This window comes from Aquarana catesbeiana, linkage group LG10, assembly GCF_042186555.1.
Source record: "Aquarana catesbeiana isolate 2022-GZ linkage group LG10, ASM4218655v1, whole genome shotgun sequence".
Taxonomy (NCBI): Eukaryota; Metazoa; Chordata; class Amphibia; order Anura; family Ranidae; genus Aquarana; species Aquarana catesbeiana.
The window spans coordinates 256976917-256999721 of NC_133333.1; the positions used below are offsets into that span (position 1 = coordinate 256976917).

At 46.9% G+C, this 22805-nt stretch overlaps 1 protein-coding gene across 1 annotated transcript in view; it reads left to right on the forward strand.

Annotated features, from left to right (window-relative positions):
- NPHP4 (nephrocystin 4) overlaps nucleotides 1-22805 on the forward strand; it is a 354636-nt gene that overhangs the window by 268563 nt on the left and 63268 nt on the right. The window contains exons 19-20 of the mRNA XM_073603693.1: nucleotides 13700-13828; nucleotides 17408-17619. Of these exons, the coding sequence (XP_073459794.1) occupies nucleotides 13700-13828; nucleotides 17408-17619 (341 nt within the window). The remainder of the gene's footprint in view (nucleotides 1-13699; nucleotides 13829-17407; nucleotides 17620-22805) is intronic.

A 22805-nucleotide genomic window follows, 5' to 3' on the forward strand; every position in this document is an offset into this window, starting at 1 on the left:
AGAAAAAAAAAAAAAACAGGATATTTGCCAAAGATCGCTGAAATTCCCGAGCGTAACCGTGTGCGGGAAATATGAGCGGAGTGGGGATGGGGGGGGGGAACCCAGCGATTTCTACCTATGACATATTTGCTGCGCCTCTATTTGTATCCGTTATATTTAATAACTGTTTTGTGCGTTTTATCACAATTGTTCACTTTGCTGCGTCCTCCTGAACTCAATCGCTTTGAGTGGTGAGGATTTTCTTAGGTCCTGTAAGTCCTGCAATGTCGGTATAGCAGTTGCAAGGGGTTCAGAAACAGTTTCTTATTCCTAGGAAAAGCCAACACATTTCAGGGTTTCGTGACAGTCACAGGCCCCTTCATCAGGGCTCAATATTTTCTTTTTTTTTTTCATTTAAACTGTTTGTTTATTTTATTTTGTCTTTCTCTTTTGGTTTTATTGATTTTCAAGGGTTTGATCACAATCAGGACAGATTACACAATGATATGAATTGTATAGCTTATGACACATCAAGTGCACATAAACCTGGGGCGGCGCTCTAAGCAAAGTCCTATGGTGCTCCAATGACTCCCATTGACATAAACCTCAAGAACTTGGGGCGGGGCTCTAAGCGAAGTCCTATGGTGCTCCAATGACTCCCATTGACATAAACCTCAAGAACTTGGGGCGGCGCTCTAAGCAAAGTCCTATGGTGCTCCAATGACTCTTATTGATATAAACCTCAAGAACTTGGGGCGGCGCTCTAAGCAAAGTCCTATGGTGCTCCAATGACTCCCATTGACATAAACCTCAAGAACTTGGGGTGGCGCTCTAAGCAAAGTCCTATGGTGCTCCAATGACTCCCATTGACATAAACCTCAAGAACTTGGGGCGGCGCTCTAAGCAAAGTCCTATGGTGCTCCAATGACTCCCATTGACATAAACCTCAAGAACTTGGGGAGGCGCTCTAAGCAAAGTCCTATGGTGCTCCAATGACTCCCATTGAGATAAACCTCAAGAACTTGGGGTGGCGCTCTAAGCAAAGTCCTATGGTGCTCCAATGACTCCCATTGACATAAACCTCAAGAACTTGGGGCAGGGCTCTAAGCAAAGTCCTATGGTGCTCCAATGACTCCCATTGACATAAACCTCAAGAACTTGGGGAGGCGCTCTAAGCGAAGTCCTATGGTGCTCCAATGACTCCCATTGAGATAAACCTCAAGAACTTGGGGCGGCGCTCTAAGCGAAGTCCTATGGTGCTCCAATGACTCCCATTGACATAAACCTCAAGAACTTGGGGTGGCGCTCTAAGCAAAGTCCTATGGTGCTCCAATGACTCCCATTGACATAAACCTCAAGAACTTGGGGTGGCGCTCTAAGCAAAGTCCTATGGTGCTCCATTGTAGGTGTTGGTATTATGAGATCCTGTCCCGGCACTATGTACACACCATGACAGTTCTAGATCCTGCCACAGTACGAGTTTACTAAACTGGTATAAAAAGGACACAAGATTCTCAAAAGTGCCGTTTAAGAAGCTTAAGCATGTTAATTGTTTACAGAGAAAGCTGTGCTCTTTTTTTTTTTTTCTCTGGATTTGGTCGTTTCGGATCGGGGCCTGGAGTTTGAAGCTTCTAAAGTTCCTTGTGTGAGAAAGAACCTTCTGTACCTTACCTTACCCCCAAATACTCTTCCACTTCCAGAGTATGGGGAGGGTGCTGTAATACAGGAGGGATGTTACTGGCCAGATCACCAGATGAAAACAGAGGGGGGAAAAAAGCCTAAAAAAAAAAAAAAGAAAACAAATGCAGTTGCCACATCTAATGATAGGTACAGTAAGTTGCAACGTGTTTGATTTTGGGTTTTTATTGAGTTTGGGAACCAATGATATAAGAGACAACTCCACTTGAAAATATCAAACTTCCATTTGACCCACCGCCAACTTTTTCATCCAAATAGTTGATATACAATACAGACCTCAGGTGCAGCATTGCTGCCTGCCTAGGTTACTTCCTCCAGGAGGCCTATATTCTCCGGCTCCCAGAGAAGAATGGTTCTGTCCACCTCCAAGTCCCGAGTTTGCCTGGAGCCAAACCAAATGCATTATTGCAGAAGGTTCCAGCCGCCAGCTCACCCAGGATGTCCACCCCCCGGGGCCATCAACAAAAAAAGTCTGCATCTTTTTCCCTATTGGATGGAGAAGGAGGGTTGCCATATCCCGTTTTTTAGTTCTCTAAGCAGAGTTACATAGTAGGTGAGGTTGGAAAAAGACACAAGTCCGTCAAGTCCAACCTATGTGTGTGATTATATGTCAGTATTACATTGTATATCCCTGTATGTTGCGGTCATTCAGGTGATTATCTAATAGTTTCTTGAAGCTATCGATGCTCCCGGCTGAGACCACCGCCTGTGGAAGGGAATTCCACATCCTTGCTGCTCTTATGCCCCGTACACACGGTCGGATTTTCCGACGGAAAATGTGTGATAGGACCTTGTTGTCGGAAATTCCGACCGTGTGTGGGCTCCATCACACATTTTCCATCGGATTTTCCGACACACAAAGTTTGAGAGCAGGATATAAAATTTTCCGACAACAAAATCCGATCGTGTGTACACAAATCCGACGGACAAAGTGCCACGCATGCTCAGAATAAATAAAGAGATGAAAGCTATTGGCCACTGCCCCGTTTATAGTCCCGACGTACGTGTTTTACGTCACCGCGTTCAGAATGATCGGATTTTCCGACAACTTTGTGTGACCGTGTGTATGCAAGACAAGTTTGAGCCAACATCCGTCGGAAAAAATCCTAGGATTTTGTTGTCGGAATGTCCGATCAATGTCCGATCGTGTGTACGGGGTATTACAGTAAAGAACCCTTAAGGTTAAACCTCTTTTCTTCTAATTTTAATGAGTGGCCACGAGTCTTATTAAACTCTCTTCTGTGGAAAAGTTTTCTCCCTATTGTGGGGTCACCAGTCCGGTATTTGTAAATTGAAATCATATCCCCTCTCAAGCGTCTCTTCTCCAGAGAGAATAAGTTCAGAACTCACAACCTTTCCTCATAACTAAGATCCTCCAGACCCTTTATTAGCTTTGTTGCCCTTCTTTGTACTCGCTCCATTTCCAGTACATCCTTCCTGAGGACTGGTGCCCAGAACTGGACAGCATACTCCAGGTGCGGCCGGACCAGAGTCTTGTAGAGCGGGAGAATTATCGTTTTATCTCTGGAGTTGATCCCCTTTTTAATGCCAATATTCTGTTTGCTTTGTTAGCAGCAGCTTGGCATTGCATGTCATTGCTGAGCCTATCATCTACTAGGACCCCCAGGTCCTTTTCCATCCTAGATTCCCCCAGAGGTTCTCCCCCCAGTCTATAGATTGCATTCAGATTTTTGCCACCCAAATGCATTATTTTAAATTTTTCTACATTGAACCTCATTTGCCATGTAGTCGCCCACCCCCATTAATTTGTTCAGGTCTTTTTGCAAGGTTTCCACATTCTGCGGAGACGTTATTGCCCTGCTTAGCTTAGTATCCTCTGCAAATACAGAGATTGAACTATTTATCCCATCCTCCAGATCGTTTATGAACAAATTAAATAGGATTGGTCCCAGCACAGAACCCTGGGGAACCCCACTACCCACCCCTGACCATTCTGAGTACTCCCCATTTATCACCACCCTCTGAACACGCCCTTGTAGTCAGTTTTCAATCCATGTACTCACCCTATGGTCCATGCCAACGCACCTTATTTTGTACAGTAAACGTTTGCTGTCCCTGATTTTGAGTTACCCTTTAAACCAACCCAAAAAAAAAGGAACTCTTCTCTAATAACCTATAAAAGTTAAAATTTGTAAAATAAGAACGACGGGAAAACTAGCGAGAAGAAAAAAGATCCCATCCGGCACGAAATCTGCCTCGCAGCTCCCGTCCTCCAACACAATGGGATTAAAGTTTGAAGAGCGAGAGAACATCAAGGAGCATTTTCTCAGAGCTTTGCCTTTATCCGGACTCTTTTACTTCTGCGTTTTTCTTTTCCCCTCTGTGAGTTCCACTCGCTAAAACGGAATAAAATTATCGCATACAAGAAGTAATGGATTGAATCGTCGACATCCATAAAACATCTCTCCTGTACATAAAGCTAAACGCATCCCTTTCAGGGGCCGGCTGCTTGGATAGAATGTTGACAACATGATTTTTACATTCTTTGAAGTTGTCAAGCTTTTACAGCCGCCTTCGTCTGGAGCCACTGGAGGCTTCCTGTACATCAAAGCCCAGAGACGAGCACTCGCTGCTTGTTCTATGCTATAGAGCTGGAATATTTTATCCCTTTTATTCATTTTATGCTTTTTGATTTTTATTAGCAGTGCAGGTCATTTTGATGTATTAGTAAGAGGGAAGGTTATGTAATAAACACCAGGCAGTTTAGAAATATAACATGAATCGGCTGCATGGAAAGTGTTTGTACAGTTACATGGGGGGGGTGGGGGGGGGAGAGACATTTACAGGGAATAGATACGTGTTTTTTTGTTTTTAACCACCTTAATCCCGGACACTTTCACCCCTTTTATGCCCAAGGCCAATTTTCACATTTCAACACTCTCACACTTTGAGTTACAATTAGTTTTGCAACACTGTACCCAAATGAAAATTGGATCATTTGATGGAGTTTTCAATTGGTGCTATTTAATCACTACTTTTTTTTTTTTTATCTTTTTGCTATATAAACATAGCTTCCAACTGTCCCTGATTTCGAGGGACTGTCCCTGATTTCGAGGGACTGTCCCTGATTTCGAGCTACTCTCCCTGATTTGGAGGGACTGTCCTTGATTTCGAGCTACTGTCCCTGATTTCGAGGGACTGACCCTGATTTCGAGGGGCTGTCCCTGATTTCGAGCTACTCTCCCTGATTTCTAGGGGCTGTCCCTGATTTCGAGCTACTCTCCCTGATTTCGAGGGACTGTCCCTGATTTCCAGGGGCTGTCCCTGATTTCGAGCTACTCTCCCTGATTTCTAGGGGCTGTCCCTGATTTCGAGCTACTGTCCCTGATTTCGAGGGACTGTCCCTGATTTCGAGAGACTTTCCCTGATTTGGAACTAAGTTTCTCTGTCCCTCTGTCCCTCTTTCCTCCTCATTTGTCCCTCATTTTGGTCTGATCTATATAGTTGTATGAAAAATTAACTTTTTATCTATTTTTTTTTAACCAACTCAATCCCGGACACTTTCACCCCCGTCCTACCCAGGTGAATTTTCAGCTTTCAACGCTGTCGCACTTTGAATGACGATTACTACATTTTTCGACACTGTACCCAAATGAAAATTGTATCAATTTTTTTAGACAGAGAGTTTTCATTTGGTGGTGTTTAATCTTTTTTGCTATATAAACATAGCTTCCAACTGTCCCTGATTTTGAGCTACTGTCCCTGATTTTGAGGGACTTTCCCTGATTTTGAGCTACTGTCCCTGATTTTGAGGGACTGTCCCTGATTTCGAGGGACTGTCCCTGACTTCAAGGGTCTCCCCCTGATTTCAAGCTACTGTCCCTGATTTTGAGGGACTGTCCCTGATTTTGAGGGACTGTCCCTGACTTCAAGGGCCTCTCCCTGATTTCAAGCTACTGTCCCTGATTTCGAGCTACTGTCCCTGATTTTGAGGGACTGTCCCTTATTTCTTATTTATTTATGTCTCCCCTCTTTCACGTGCCCTCTGGAATGCCCGCTCAGTCTTCAACATACTAGCTTCTGTCAATGACCTTTTCCTCTCCAAATCACTTAATCTATTTGCTATTACCGAAACCTGGCTCCAGGAATTCGACACTACCTCTCCAGCTGCCCTGTCCCACAGTGGACTCCTCTGGACTCACTCCACCAGACCCAGTGGATGAAAAGGAGATGGCGTTGGACTTCTCCTCTCCCCACAATGCACCTTCCAGGTTCTTCCCACAACTACCTCTCTTTCCCCCTGCTCTTTCGAAGTGCACTGCATTCGTCTTTTCTCTCCAGCTTGTCTGAGGGTCGCAGTCATTTATCGGCCTCCTGGACCAGTGTCACGCTTTCTGGATGACTTCTCTGCATGGCTACCCTACTTTCCCTCCTCTGAAGTACCTGCCATCATCCTAGGTGACTTTAACATTCCAATCAATGTTAATACTGCAACCACTTCTCAACTGCTCAACCTAACCTCCTCTTTTAAGCTAACACAATGGACACAAACCACCACTCACTCCAACGGCAATACTCTCGACCTCGTATTCTCCCATCGCTGCACTCCCTGCAACCTCTCTAACACCCCCTTTCCTTTCTCTCTGATCACAACCTTATCCGTTTCACACTCTCCTTGTCTCCTACCTCCCATGCTGCCAACCCACAAACCACTACCCGCAGAAACCTTCGCAACCTCAACCCTTCCCTTCTCCATTCTGCTACTGATGGCCTTTATGACAAAAACGCACCCCTGTCCTGCCCAGACCTAACCACTTCCATCTACAACAACACACTGTCATCCTCCCTACTTGGTCCTCTTTCTACACGCAGAACCAGGCCGCATCTGCCACAACCCTGGCAAACAGACGACACCAGAAGTCTCGAGAGATGCAGCCATGCTCTTGAGCGAGCATGGCATAAATCTAAATCCCTGCAAGACTTTACCCTCTACATATCTGCCCTTCTCAAATACAACTCCTGCCTCCACACTGCTAAACAAACCTACTACAACACTCATCAAAACCCTCTCATCCAAACTTTGTCAACTCTTTTCTACCCTTAATTTCTTATGCCGCGTACACACGGTCGGACTTTCCGGCGGACTTGGTCCGGCGGACCAGAGTGTGCCGGACAATCCGCCCGTGTGTAGGCGCCAGCGGACTTTTCCGGCGGACTTTTTCCCCAAAGTCCGCCGGACCAAGATTTGAAACCTGTTTTAAATTTATCCGCCGGACTCAGTTTCGGGCGGAAAGTCCGCTCGTCTGTGTGCTGGTCCGACGGAAAGCCTGCTCGTGTGTATGCTGGTCCGACGGACCGGATACGACGCGAGGGCAGGGTATTGCATCTCGCGCTCGCTGCAATAGGAAAAACAGATTTTCCTATTGCGGTGAGCGCGGGGCATACCAGGCCCTTAGGTCTGGTATGGATTATGAAGGGGAACCCCCTACGCCGAAAAAACGGCGTGGGGTCCCCCCTAAAATCCATACCAGACCCCAATCCGAGCACGCAGCCCGGCCGGTCAGGAAAGGGGGTGGGGACGAGCGAGCGCCCCCCCCTCCTAAACCATACCAGGCCGCATGCCCTCAACATGGGGGGGTGCTTTGGGGGAGGGGGGCGCCCTGCGGCCCCCCCACCCCAAAGCACCTTGTCCCCATGTTGATGAGGACAAGGGCCTCTTCCCGACAACCCTGGCCGTTGGTTGTCGGGGTCTGCGGGCGGGGGGCTTATCGGAATCCGGGAGCCCCCTTTGATAAGAGGGCCCCCAGATCTCGCCCCCTCACCCTATGTGAATGAGTATGGGGTACATGGTACCCCTACCCATTCACCTAGGGAAAAAGTGTCAATAATAAAACACACTACACAGGTTTTTAAAATAATTTATTAAACAGCTCCGGGGGAGGGGTCTTCCTCCGGCTTCGGGGGTTCCTCCGGTTCCTCTTCTCCCGGCGTCCGGTTGGTTCTTCTCCGCTCTCTTCTCCCGGTGTTCCAGTTCTTTGGCCGGCTCCTCTGCTGTCTTCAGGTAGCTCTCTTGCCAGCAGAGGTCCGGGCTTCTGGGCTTCTTGGCTTCTTCCCTCTTCTCTTCTCCAGATGTTGACACGACGCTCTCTCCGGCTGGACTGCTCTCTGAGGGCTCCGTTGTGACTTATATAGGCGGAGACCCCGCCCCCTAATGATGTCACAGTCCCTGGGCATGCTGGGACTGTGACATCATTAGGGGGCGGGGTCTCCGCCTATATAAGTCACAACGGAGCCCTCAGAGAGCAGTCCAGCCGGAGAGAGCGTCGTGTCAACATCTGGAGAAGAGACGAGGGAAGAAGCCAAGAAGCCCAGAAGCCCAGAAGCCCGGACCTCTGCTGGCAAGAGAGCTACCTGAAGACAGCAGAGGAGCCGGCCGAAGAACTGGAACACCGGGAGAAGAGAGCGGAGAAGAACCAACCGGACGCCGGGAGAAGAGGAACCGGAGGAACCCCCGAAGCCGAAGGAAGACCCCCCCGGAGCTGTTTAATAAATTATTTTAAAAACCTGTGTAGTGTGTTTTATTATTGACACTTTTTCCCTAGGTGAATGGGTAGGGGTACCATGTACCCCATACTCATTCACATAGGGTGGGGGGGCGGGATCTGGGGGCCCTCTTATCAAAGGGGGCTCCCGGATTCCGATAAGCCCCCCGCCCGCAGACCCCGACAACCAACGGCCAGGGTTGTCGGGAAGAGGCCCTTGTCCTCATCAACATGGGGACAAGGTGCTTTGGGGTGGGGGGCCCCGCAGGGCGCCCCCTTCCCCCAAAGCACCCCCCCATGTTGAGGGCATGCGGCCTGGTATGGTTTAGGAGGGGGGGCGCTCGCTCGTCCCCACCCCCTTTCCTGACCGGCCGGGCTGCATGCTCAGATCGGGGTCTGGTATGGATCTTTGGGGGAACCCCACGCCGTTTTTTTCGGCGTAGGGGGGTTTCCCTTTATAATCTATACCAGACCTAAGGGCCTGGTATGCCCCGCGACGGGGCTCGCAAGGTGTCAATCTTGCCGATAAAAGCGGCAAGATTGATTTCCTTTTCTAGTCCCGTCGCACATGAGTCACGTTCAAAATGAACGGACTTGTCCGTGTGTGGGCAAGTCCGTTCATTCTGAAAGTCCGCCGTACCTCCGGCGAAAGTCCGTCGGAAAGACGGGCGGACTTAGCCCGCCGGAAAAGTCTGGTGTTCTGCCGAGAAAGTTCCGCTCGGCGGATTAGTTCCCCCCTCTACTGCGCATGCGCAGTAGAAGCCGGCGGAAATAGCCGAAGCGGAACAGCTGAAAATCAGCTGTACAGGGCGCCTGTAAGAGGGCCCCTCGCGGGTTCGCTTCGCTCGCCACGCTTCGGGCACGGCCTCGCTGCGCTCGGCACTTTTAGATTCCCCCTCTAGGTCCACTTGGATAGTGGGGAAGGAACCTGGACCCAGAGCGCAGGCGCCGTGTACAGCTGAGTGAAGCGTTTGAGCTTCGGCTATCTCCGGCGGCCGACAGTAGTACGTACTGCGCAGGCGCTGCGCCTGCGCAGTACAGGGGGGGAACCTATCCGCCGAAGGAACTTATTCGGCAAGACACCGGTCGTGTGTGGGCAAGTCCGTCCGTTTTAAAGTCCGGCGCACCTGGCGGACAAAGTCCGTCAGAAAGTGTGCCGGACCAAGTCCGCCGGAAAGTCCGACCGTGTGTACGCGGCATTACTTCACCCCTCCCTGCCCCCACCCACCAACTTGCTTACCGCTCAAAAGATTGCCAACCATTTCAAAAGCAAAATCGACACAATTCGCAAGGAGATATCCAGCTTTCAACTTCCTCCCCTACCCAACACATCAGGTCCACCACCACACTCAATACTCTCCTCCTTCTGCCCAGTTACCATCGATGAAGTTGATAAACTCCTCTCCATGGCCCACCTCACCACATGTTCCGTGGACCCTGTCCCCTCACAATTACTGGGACCGCCTTCCCACTCTATCTTAAAAACTCCCTAACCCACATCTTCAACCTCTCCTTCTCCTCTGGCACCTTTCCTTCCCTGCTCAAACATGCACTGGTTACCCCCATATTTAAAAAACCCTCACTAGACCCCACCTGTTTGAATAACTTAATACCCATCTCCCTGCTCCCATTTGCCTCCAAGCTCATCGAACGCCTAGTCCATGACCAAATGAGTCGCTACCTTACAGACAACAACCTTCTCGACCTCCTACAGTCCAGCTTCCGTCCACAACATTCTACTGAATCTGCCCTACTAAAACTCACCAATGAACTACTAACTGGTAAAACCAATGGCCATTACTCCATACTCATACTCTTAGACCTCTCTGCTGCCTTCGACACAGTTGACCACCTGCTCCTCCTCAGCAAACTCCACTCCCTTGGCCTCTGTGATTCTGCTTTATCCTGGTTCTCCTCCTACTTATCTCAGCGCACTTTCAGTGTCACTTACCACTACATCTCCTCCGCTCCTCTTCCTCTCTCTGTTGGGGTACCCCAAAGCTCTGTCCTTTGCCCCCTCCTATTCTTGCTCTATACCTCTTCCCTGGGCCAGTTGATAACCTCCCATGACTTCCAATACCGCCTCTACGCCGATGACACCCAGATCTATCTCTCCACTCCTCAACTCACCCCCTCGATCTCCTCATGGATGTCATAGTTACTGAATGACATCTCGGTATGGATGTCACACCACTTCCTCAAACTCAATCTTTCCAAAACTGAGCTTGTTATATTTCCATCTTCCATGTCCCCCCCCCCCCCAATGACTTTACCAATAAGATCAAAAGCACAACCATTGGTCCCTTCACAAATGCCAGGGTGCTGGGTGTAATCCTTGACTCTGACCTCTGGACTCGGTTGAGGATTTCCAATGGTGTTGCCGACTTTCAAGGCAGATGAAGATGTTGGCATCTGTTAAGATCCTAGCAAAAACCGAATGAATGTGGAAATCCTTCTATGGCTTCACAGGAGGCATTCACAGCACTGCAGATCACCGCAATCTATTCATATGCTGCTACCACCGCTCAGAATACATACAGCCATTTGTGTATCTAGAAGCAAATTTGAAGACCTTCCCTTGTCTGCATAAGAACTAAATGGCTTCTGAGGTAAAAAAAAGAATGATTTCGAGGGACTGTCCCGGATTTCGAGGGACTGTCCCTAATTTCAAGGGACTGTCCCTGATTTCGAGGGACTGTCCCGGATTTCGAGGGACTGTCCCTGATTTTGAGGGACTGTCCTGGAGAATGTTTGTACAGTTACATGGGGGGGTGGGTGGGGAGACATTTACAGGGAATAAGATACGTGTTTTTCTTTTTTAACCACCTCAATCCCGGACACTTTCACCCCCTTTATGCCCAGGCCAATTTTCGCATTTCAGCACTCTCTCTCTCACACTTTGAGTTAAAATTAGTTTTGCAACACTGCACCAAAATGAAAATTGGATAATTTTTTTAGACAGATGGAGTTTTCAATTGGTGCTATTTAATCACTACGTTTTTTTTGTTTTTTTTTTTATCTTTTTGCTATATAAACATAGCTTCCAACTGTCCCTGATTTCGAGCTACTGTCCCTGATTTCAAGGGACTGTCTCTGATTTCGAGCTACTGTCCCTGATTTGGAACAAAGCCCCCCTGTCCCTCTTTCCTCCTCATTTGTCAATCATTTTGGTCTGATCTATATAGTTGTATATAAAATGTACTTTTTATCTTTCAAAAAGTGTTTCCCAGAGCTAAACCTTTCATCCAAATTAAACTGTTGCATCTTTAAATTAAAAACGGCAGTATGAAGGAATAGTAGTGGTAAAAACAAAAAACTTGAAAAAGCAAGAAAACTCGTGGACTTAACTAATCAATTTTTTTTGTATAATTCTCCTTTAAGGGGGTGTGGCAGGGGGTGTGTCCTATAACTAACGTACTTTTGCTATTAGGTGTCCCTCGTTCCCACCTCAAAAAGTTGTAAGGTTTGTATAAATGAAAATATACTGACAAATGTAAAAAAAAAAAAAAACGTATTCTGCCCCATTTCTTTGGTGAAAATAACCCAAATCAGTGCATTATTTAGTCTGTAGGAAAGTTATAGAGTCCACACACTATGGGACATATACAGTGGGGGGGGAATAATGATTTTCTCCCCTGAAGATTGTGTAAGTTTTCCCACTTACAAAGAAAATTGGGGGGTCTATCATTTTTATCATAGGTGTATTTTATATAATAGAGACAGAATATCAACTAAAAATCCTGAAAAACACATAATACAAATGTTATATGAGTAAAATAAGTATTTGATCCCCAAGAAGAACATGACTTAGTAGTTGGTGGAGAAACCCTTGTTGGTGATCACAGAGGTCAGACGTTTCTTGTAGGTGGTGATCAGGTTTGCACACATCTCAGGAGGGATTTTGGTCCACTCTTCTTTACAGATCTTCTCTAATTCCCGAAGGTTTCTTGGCTGTCTCTTGGCAACTCGAAGTTTCAGCTCCCTCTATAAATTTTCTATAGGATTAAGGTCTGGAGACTGGCTGGGCCACTCCATGACCTTAATATGCTTCTTCTTGAGCCACTCCTTTGTTGCCTTGGTGGTATGTTTTGGGTCATTGTCATGCTGGAAGACCCATCCATGACCCATCTTCAGTGTTCTGGTTGGGGGAAGAAGGTTCTCATCCAAGATTTTACAATACATGGCCCCGTCCATTGGCCCCTCAATGCAGTACACAGAACATGGAAATTCAATTATTTTAGTCAATATAAACTGCTAAATACCTTTTCTCATCAGCAGTATATAGCAGTCTTGTGACTTCTATCAGTGTCTGGTTAAAGCTTATAGGAGGAGTTTTCATTCTCCTCTGAATGTCCTCCTATGAGGCTGCAGGACCCCAAATTCTCTGTTTGGACGGTGCTGATTGGTCCTGTGCTGATCAAATGCACCCTCAAAAAAAAAAAAAAAAAAAAAAATTAAAGCCAATTTGAAAACAAAAATAGAATAAAACAGAATAGATAATAAAGGGATAGAATAGAAAGGAATAGATATGTAATAATAATAATAATAATAATAATAATAATAATAATAATATTTATTATGAATAATAAAAATAATAATAATAATAATACAAATAATAATGATATTTAATAATAATAATAATAATAATAACAATAATAATGTTTATTAATAATAATAATAATAATAATGTTTAATAATAATAATAATAACATAATAGAATAGAGTAAAACAGAATAGAATAGATAATGTTACTGCAATAGGTGGTATACAATGCATATGTTCATCCATGAATAAAGAATAGACGTGTGCGGTTCGTTTCGTTCCGAATCAAAATTATTAGACTAATTTTTCATGATTTGGAAATTGGTATTTATCCGAATTTCCCAACTACAAAAGTAACGAGTTTAAACAAATCAAAAATAACTAAACGAAGATTCAAATTCAAATCAAATTTGAAAACTCTCTAGCAATACACACAAAACTGAGCATGTGCAGAGTGACTCCAAGGCTCTGTACTATCAGGAGATGGATTGGGGACAGTGGAAGAAGGGGAGGATCAAACAGCCTTTTTACACAATGCAGAAGATTAACCCCTTAGGTTCCACAGTGAGTATAACAAGCATGCCATTCTGCATATACAGACTGATTTTACTGTTGTGGCTTTAGTAACACTTTAAACTAGATGATGTGAATAATCTCATATTTTAGCGTCTGTCCTGAAGAAGCGACTATCCAGGATGAAACGCGTCGATGTTGAGTGCTGTGGATTGTGGACTATTATAATTTTTTCCACGTGAAATCTGGTTGTTAATTCTGTACTTCTGTACATCTACAGTAAATGATGTTTTTTAACGTTTATAAATGTTTTGTATTGAAAATATACCCTGGAAGTTCCTTTAAATTCCCACTTTATGTTCCCACCCATATCTGGGGAGTTTTCCATTTGATTTGTAATAGATTTATTTGTGATTATTGAAGTGAAATTTGGATTCATGTACAACCATGTTTTCCTATCACAGGTCACCTTTCAGACCAGAGACTAAAGAGATCGGAATCTCTCCCGGCATCGCGCTCCCGTATCATCACCTCCCATGACGGTAGAAGTGGCTTCCATGGAGGCAGCCTGTTTTCAGGCGGACCCTTGGGCAGTACGTATTTACCAAAAATAGGAAAGATTGTCTTTTATCCATTCACTAATTATGACAAATGCGATTGTGTCCATTTATCCAACTCATGTGCGTCCGCTTCTATGGGCTGCCCGCCCGCAGCTCCGAGGGGGATGCATGCGCCTCGGCCAGCAGATGTTTATGAAGGATGAGACTAGTTGCCCGTCTGAATGTAACCCTGAGCGTACCCCTGAATGTACACCTGAGCGTGCCCCTGAATGTACCCCTGAGCGTACCCCTGAATGTACCCCTGAGCAAGCCCCTGAATGTACCCCTGAGCGTACCCCTGAATGTACCCCTGAATGTACACCTGAGCGTACCCCTGAATGTACCCCTGAGCAAGCCCCTGAATGTACCCCTGAGCGTACCCCTGAATGTACCCCTGAGCGTGCCCCTAAATGTACCCCTGAGCGTGCCCCTGAATGTACCCCTGAGCGTACCCCTGAATATACCTCTGAGCGTACCCCTGAATGTACCCCTGAATGTACACCTGAGCGTACCCCTGAATGTACCCCTGAGCAAGCCCCTGAATGTACCCCTGAGCGTACCCCTGAATGTACCCCTGAGCGTGCCCCTAAATGTACCCCTGAGCGTGCCCCTGAATGTACCCCTGAGCGTACCCCTGAATGTACCCCTGAGCGTACCCCTGAATGTACCTCTGAATGTACCCCTGAGCGTACCCCTGAATGTACCCCTGAGCGTACCCCTGAATATACCTCTGAGCGTACCTCTGAATGTACCCCTGAATGTACCCCTGAGCGTACCCCTGAATATACCTCTGAGCGTACCTCTGAATGTACCCCTGAGCGTACCTCTGAATGTACCCCTGAGCGTACCTCTGAATGTACCCCTGAGCGTACCCCTGAGCTTACCTCTGAATGTACCCCTGAGCTTACCTCTGAATGTACCCCTGAGCGTGCCCCTGAATGTACCCCTGAGCATTCCCCTGAATGTACCCCTGAGCGTACCTCTGAATGTACCCCTGAGCGTACCCCTGAATGTACACCTGAGCGTACCCCTGAATGTACACCTGAGCATGCCCCTGAATGTACCCCTGAATGTACCCCTGAACTTATCCCTGAATGTACCCCTGAGCGTACCCCTGAATGTACCTCTGAGCGTCCCCCTGAATGTACCCCTGAGCGTACCCCTGAATGTACCCCTGAATGTACCCCTGAGCGTACCCCTGAGCGTACCCCTGAATGTACCCCTGAGCTTACCTCTGAATGTACCCCTGAGCGTGCCCCTGAATGTACCCCTGAGCATTCCCCTGAATGTACCCCTGAGCATTCCCCTGAATGTACCCCTGAGCGTACCTCTGAATGTACCCCCTAAACGTACCCCTGAATGTACACCTGAGCGTACCCCTGAATGTACACCTGAGCGTACCCCTGAATGTACCCCTGAGCGTACCCCTGAATGTACACCTGAGCATGCCCCTGAATGTACCCCTGAATGTACCCCTGAACTTATCCCTGAATGTACCCCTGAGCGTACCCCTGAATGTACCCGTGAGCGTCCCCCTGAATGTACACCTGAGCATGCCCCTGAATGTACCCCTGAGCGTACCCCTGAATGTACCCCTGAACTTATCCCTGAATGTACCCCTGAGCGTACCCCTGAATGTACCTCTGAGCGTCCCCTGAATGTACCCCTGAGCGTACCTCTGAATGTACCCCTGAGCGTACCTCTGATTGTACCCCTGAGCGTACCCCTGAGCTTACCTCTGAATGTACCCCTGAGCATACCTCTGAATGTACCCCTGAGCGTACCTCTGAATGTACCCCTGAGCGTACCCCTGAGCGTACCCCTGAATGTACCCCTGAGCGTATTGCCCGTGCATGGGCCGTGTCCACTAGAAAAGTATTTCCATGCACCCCCGTACAGACAGGCCCATTCATGCCCATTGGGATGCAGCGGTTGCAGGGACAAAGTCGCTGCTCCCAATTTGACAGCCGTGTAGGTGCGGGACCCCCGAAGGCAGAAAGCATGGGTTTGCGGACCCGAACCCGCACTAATGTCATATTGTGAGCAGTGTCGGTGCCCGTGCAGCTTCTGCATTCCAATGGGCATGAATGGGACTGCCTGTACAGGGAACCCGTGTGCACCCCCCCCCCCCCCCCCCCCGGGCAAACATGGCCTTAAAGTGATTGTAAAGGAAGAAGGTGCGTTCTATGCATTAAGATAAAAAGCCTTCTGTGTGCAGCAGCCCCCCTAATACTTACCTGAGCCCCATCTCTATCCACGAGTCCCTTAGCCGTCTGGGACTCTCCCTCCTGACTGGCTGAGATACAGCAGTGGCGCCATTGGCTCCCACTGCTGTCAATCAAAGTCAGTTAGCCAATCGGGAGAGAGAGGGGGCGGTCTGAACCACAGCTCCGTGTCTGAATGGATACAGGGAGCTGTGGCTCGGCTCGGGTGCCCCATAGCAAGCTGCTTGCTATTGGGGCACTAGACAGGAGGGAGGAGCCAGGAGAAGTGAAGAGGGACCCGAGAAGAGGAGGATCTGGGCTGCTCTGTGCAAATCCATTGCAACAGAGGAGGCAAGTATGATATGTTATTAAAAAAAAAAGAGACTTTACAATCATTTAAAGTGTTTGTAAACCCTTACATATACCCAGTGAAGGGACTATTCTTAGGTGATACACAGAGATTAAACAAATCCTCCTACATAAGTTGTACCTGCTTATCTGCAGTCTTCTCTTCTCTACATTCATTCAACATGCAGAATTTATAAACTTGTCTGAGAGTTCAGAAAAAAGGGGGCGGAGAGCTGACGTTACACTCTGCAGAACTTAGTGAGGAGAGCTCTGAAAGCTGATTGGAGGGAAGGGACACATCCCCCTTTACACAGCACACAGGAACAGAGCTGAGGCTATCAATCACAGGCTGTGTGCTGGATCTTCCTATTACAGGGCAGTAATATATATGTTAGAAAGGGGGGGGGGGGGGGAGCCGTTTTAAGCTTCGCTAGTTCTAGATCTGGAGTTCCACTTTAAGTCGGCATGAAGGAGGCCTTAGTCTCTTGTTCTGGATTGTACGGGTGGGGGGTTGGGAGATCTGTAAAGTGGACGGGAACTCTGCAATCAGCCGCCTTTCTGTTGAGGGTTGGCAGCTGTCAGCGACCGTTGATAAATGTCGATTAAGGTGTAATTGATCATATTTCTAGATGTAAAAAAACATAATTTATTATATTAAATTAAAAAAAAAAATCTAATTTTCACCATAGAATCCGATGTAATACGGCTGCTGTATGATTATAAGCCGTATAAAGGGGATTTATTTGACAAATGATGCAGACAATGGGAGCCATACTTGTTCTTGGCAAAAGGAAAATGGTCTCTGTGTAAAGCGTTGCATACAAGGCCTGACAATCGAGCCTAATTACACTTATTGCATCGGCCAGTCACACACAAAGCGACTTACCTTGTTCCAAGGCTACGCTTATTACCGCGCGTTTGGATAAGTCCCTTCAGGCTCAATTAAGTCTAATGGCGAGTCATTGTGTGATTGAGCGCAGCGATCATCTTTACTGAATGTCCTCGTTTTATGTGCCTTCAGCCAAGAAGAATGTTTCCCAGGCTCAGAAGCTGGCCGACTTAGACGGCGAATTGGCGTCCATGTTGTACAGCCGGATGAAGGAGGCCAGCATGACCTACCAGCAGCCAAACAGTGAGGACGATGCCTCTTATAGACGCAAGATGGAGAGAATGATGGCGGTCAGACAGATCGAGTCACAAGAGAACCTCATCAACAGGAAATCATTCTTATTGGTAAGAAAAGCCCCCGGGTCAACGACCTCCTTATGAATGGAGGGGATCAATGTCAAGAATAAGTGTGTATTAGACATAGTGCAGTCCCCCCTGCCCCCCCCCCCCCCCCCCCGTCCCTAAACCCTCTTCTCTGCCTAGATGTACAGAATACTTACTTACTTGGCAGCTGCTGGTTACTGTTGGTACATACGGCAGGTCCCCTTTCCCAGGTGCATACTTACCTTTATCTCATGGCTGTGGTCCACTGCAGTGTTGAAATCCTTTTGCAAGCTTTTTCTGTGCAGTCAACCCCTATAGACATCTACTAGACCAGTGGTCTCCAAACTGCAGCCCGGGGGCTGGATGTGGCCCTTTGCTTGCTTTTATCCAGGCCTTGGGGCACTTTTTCATTTACTGTCACCAGCAAAGGGGCACAGTTCCTCCAAATGTCACTAAGGATGGGAGACCATTCCTCCCAATGACTCTAAGATGGGGCACAATTCCTCCCAATGACACCAAAGATGGGGTACTATTCCTCCCAATGACTCCAAGATGGGGCACAATTCCTCCCAATGACACCAAAGATGGGGGCACAATTCCTCCCAGTGAAACCAAGATGGGGCGCTATTCCTCCCAATGAAACCAAGATGGGGCACCATTCCTCCCAATGACACCAATGATGGGGCACTATTCCTCCCAATGACACCAATGATGGGGCACTATTCCTCCCAATGACACCAATGATGGGGCACTATTCCTCCCAATGACAGCAAAGATGGGGCACAATTCCTCCCAATGACACCAAAGATGGGGGCACAATTCCTCCCAATGACACCAAAGATGGGGGCACAATTCCTCCCAATGACACCAAAGACGGGACACAATTCCTCCCAATGACACCAATGATGGGACACAATTCCTCCCAATGACACCAAAGATGGGGGCACAATTCCTCCCAATGACACCAAAGATGGGGGCACAATTCCTCCCAATGACACCAAAGATGGGACACAATTCCTCCCAATGACACCAATGATGGGGCACTATTCCTCCCAATGACACCAATGATGGGGCACTATTCCTCCCAATGACAGCAAAGATGGGGCACAATTCCTCCCAATGACACCAAAGATGGGGGCACAATTCCTCCCAATGACACCAAAGATGGGGGCACAATTCCTCCCAATGACACCAAAGATGGGGGCACAATTCCTCCCAATGACACCAAAGACGGGACACAATTCCTCCCAATGACACCAATGATGGGACACAATTCCTCCCAATGACACCAAAGATGGGGGCACAATTCCTCCCAATGACACCAAAGATGGGGGCACAATTCCTCCCAATGACACCAAAGATGGGACACAATTCCTCCCAATGACACCAATGATGGGACACTATTCCTCCCAATGACTCCAAGATGGGGCCCAATTCCTCCCAATGACACCAAAGATGGGGGCACTATTCCTCCCAATGACACCAAAGATGGGGGCACATTTCCTCCCAATGAAACCGAGATGGGACAAAAAATGAATTTTGGCTAAAGCCACATCCGAAATGGGAAATACAAAAGTATACGGGACCAGTAAAGCCAGAACCCGTTTACATAACCAGACTTTAAGGGCTCAGCCTGGGAGACACAACAAATGTATAGAAAATATATAAATCTTAAGGCAAATTCATAAAAACAATGGCATGTAAACCTATATATGATCCATAAGGTACTGTTACAATCAGACTCTACTGCAGTACCGGAAAACTAAAAACAAGTCAATAAATGTAGATATTACACAACAGCAATGTGGAGACTGAAAGTTTCCGTTAGCCAATCTGCCAGGTCAATGTTTCACCAATAAAATGGCTTCTTCAGGACCCACTATGGCAAAGTAGAGCAAGACTACATATGTAGTATAAAAAGAGACAAAAATAAAATAGAAGTATCACAACATTTCAATACAGAGTTTATATTAATTAATTACTTGTTATACAAATTATGAAATGCTCACATCCCTTTGATGGAACATAAAACGCCCAAGGAGTACAGTCTAGGGATGGGCATAGGCGCCACAGGACCCACCGCTATACGGTGGGATCCGCCACGAAAAGGGGTGCAACGTAGGGACCTAAAGAATAACAATGCCCTAAATATGTAGATAGGTAAAAAGTATACTGGTATATGCTGTATGAATAAAAGGCTTACTAGTGGTAGTGAAAAGTTATGAAGCCTCCAACAATCGAATAAGGTGGTCTTCAAAAGATCTACAATCAAAACAAATATAGAGGGCTCAAAAGGTGGGGGCAAAATATTGGAGCAGACCCCTGCTCCAAACTCCCATTCTATGATAAACATTATACCTGATTAATCACCAGTGTAGAACGAGGTGTAGCTGGCCAGGATAAAACGATCAGATGGTCCCAGTGTTACTTGCACCTACAGAGATAGTGACCATTATCTATAAAGGAGATATATATGGCTTACTAGGACCGTTATGACCAGCATGTCAATTGGGGATAGAAAAAAGAGCCCAGCGAAAGGCATAACTCACCAGTAGGACATGCCCCTCATGTCCGTGCACCGCCTGCCAGGCCGACGGGGCACTATTCCTCCCAATGACACCAAAGATGAGACACTATTCCTCCCATTGATATCAACAATGTGGCCCAATGATGCCAATGATGGGGTAACAATTCCTACCAAAGACACCAACGATGGTGAATAATTCCTCCCAATGACACCAAAGATGGGGCATTGTTTACTCCGACTGATGCTGGGACTTTTTCTACTCCTGCGGCACACAGTCCCCCCCCCCCCCCCCCTTCATAAAGTCTAAAGGACAGTAAACTAACCCCCTTGTATAGAAAATCCTGTACTAGACCCAAGTGTCTCCTGCCTGCCCCCTTCTCCTAGTAGTGTATCTACCTTCATCAAGATTTGGCAGCTGCTGGTAACTGTAGATATGACAGGTATTCCTCTTGGTCAGGGGTCTCCAACCTTTCTAAACACATGGGCCAGTTTACTGTCCTTCAAACTGGTGTCAGAGGGAGTGTCAGTGGTCCTAGTGTCAGAGGGAGTAAACAATGCTCCATGATTGGTATTAGGGGGAAGAATAGTGCCCCATCATTGGTGTCAGTGGAAGGAATAGCGCACCGTCATTGGTGTCATTGGGAGAAATAGTGCCCCATCATTGGTGTCATTGGAAGAAATAGTGCCCCATCATTGGGAGAAATAGTGCCCCATCATTGGTGTCAATGGGAGGAATAGTACCCCATCATTGGTGTCAATGGGAGAAATAGTACCCCATCATTGGTGTCAATGGGAGAAATAGTGCCCCATCATTGGTGTCAATGGAAGGAATAGTGGGCCATTGTTGGTGTCAGTGGGAGCAATTGTGCCCCATCTTTGGTGTCATTGGGAGGAATATTGCCCCATCATTGGTGTCAATGCGAAGAATAGTGCCCTATCATAAAAGCAAGCAAACCATTTGAACATTTACTGTGACGTCTAAACTTTATTTGGACCAACAACAGTACTTTCTCCTGTGAACTTGGAGTAATAAAACACAGACAGAGGTTCTCGCTCTTCCACACGTCATCCAAAATCAAAACTTCTGTCTTAATTAGGGTTTTAAGTTCCTTGCAGAAATATTGCAATTTCATCATCTTGGGAATGAAAACACCTTTCTCGTTGGCGAGCCAGCCATCTGCCGGTAAGAATATAACATTCCTTTACTGTGGAGATGCAATTTTCCATGTGAGTAAATTACAAGAGTTTGTAAAAATGATCAGGTCATTTCTTATGTATTAATCATCGTACATTCCTGAGCCGTCTCGACAGATTTGTTAATGGATATTGAGAATTAAATGTAGCTGCCAGCAGAGTCGTGATTAGGTGCGGCGCACAGCCCGAGAATACATTAGGTAACGTACAGCCGGAGAAATTGCTTCATTTCTGGGCAAATTGTAAATCTGTAACTGATCAGATTAATTTAACACAATATAAAAAGTTGGAATTTTATTCCTGAGGACTGACGACAAAAAAAAGGAGTCATTCTTTATCATATAACATATTTTTTAGGTACCTCCAGCATTAAACATTTTGGGTTTCTGTCAGGTCTTTATTTTTTTTTTTGGGTGTGTGTGTGGTTCGACGCGTCCAGTAAAACGTTTATCTCACTTGGTGATTTGTTTAAAATATTTTTTTGATTGAGATAATTAGATACATCCAACACGTTTCCATAGAGAAAGGCCTCCTTCGTCAGGGCTTGTGATTCAGTCTGGACGAAATTCGTTAGACTACATTAGGACTAGAAAGGGGCTTCAATCGCCAGCATATGCTGGTAACAATGAGGGAAGCCAACTGGGTGATGGGAAGTTCTTATTTCTGGCCCATTAGGGACGCTTTCCCTCACTTCCTGTCCTGGAGACACAACAGGAAGTGAACAGAAATCCAAACTTTGACGTTTCATTGGAACATATGTCCCCATGGTGAACCTTTTACACTCACAATAGAATGTAGCTCTTCCCTAGCTGTGCCAGTTTACCCGATATAAGCGCCAGCTGGCCACTCTGGTCTCCCTGTGAGGCGGGAGAGCCTGAGCAAGCCTGGGAATGTTGTGGGGGGAATGGAGACGTCCGCTCCTGCTGCTTGTAAAAGCAATCCATCAGCTAGTTAGCCACTAGGATTGCGTTTACTAGAGAGCCAACTGAAAGCCAAAACCAGAGAACATTCCCAGCTCAGCTCACCAACCAGTCTGCTGACCAACCGAATTAACCTTTCCAATAGTCTGCGTTAAAAACAGGGGTTTAGTTAGCACACATTTGCAAACGCATGCGTAAGCTGCAAGGCCCCTTCACGGCACCCTGTGTATAGCTTGCAGTCCTAACACTACTGAACCTATGAGTGTCTCCACAGTGGGAGGACATGCATTCTAATGGATAGATGAGGGGCAGGTGGGCCTGGAGGTAGCATAGTCTCCCTTAAAGGCACACGGACACCCAGCACATAACACAATGGCAGCAAAGGGGCCCCAGTGTGTCCCCTGACCAAATGTACACCAGTAACAAAGAGATTGCCCCTGCCCCCCACCTATAACTGGCCCTTCAGGGCAAGGAGCCCATGGAAGGGCAAACGCATGAAAGACAAAACCAGAGAACATTCCATAGCTCAGCTTACTCAGCGCTCGTGCTGCTTGTAAAAGCAATCC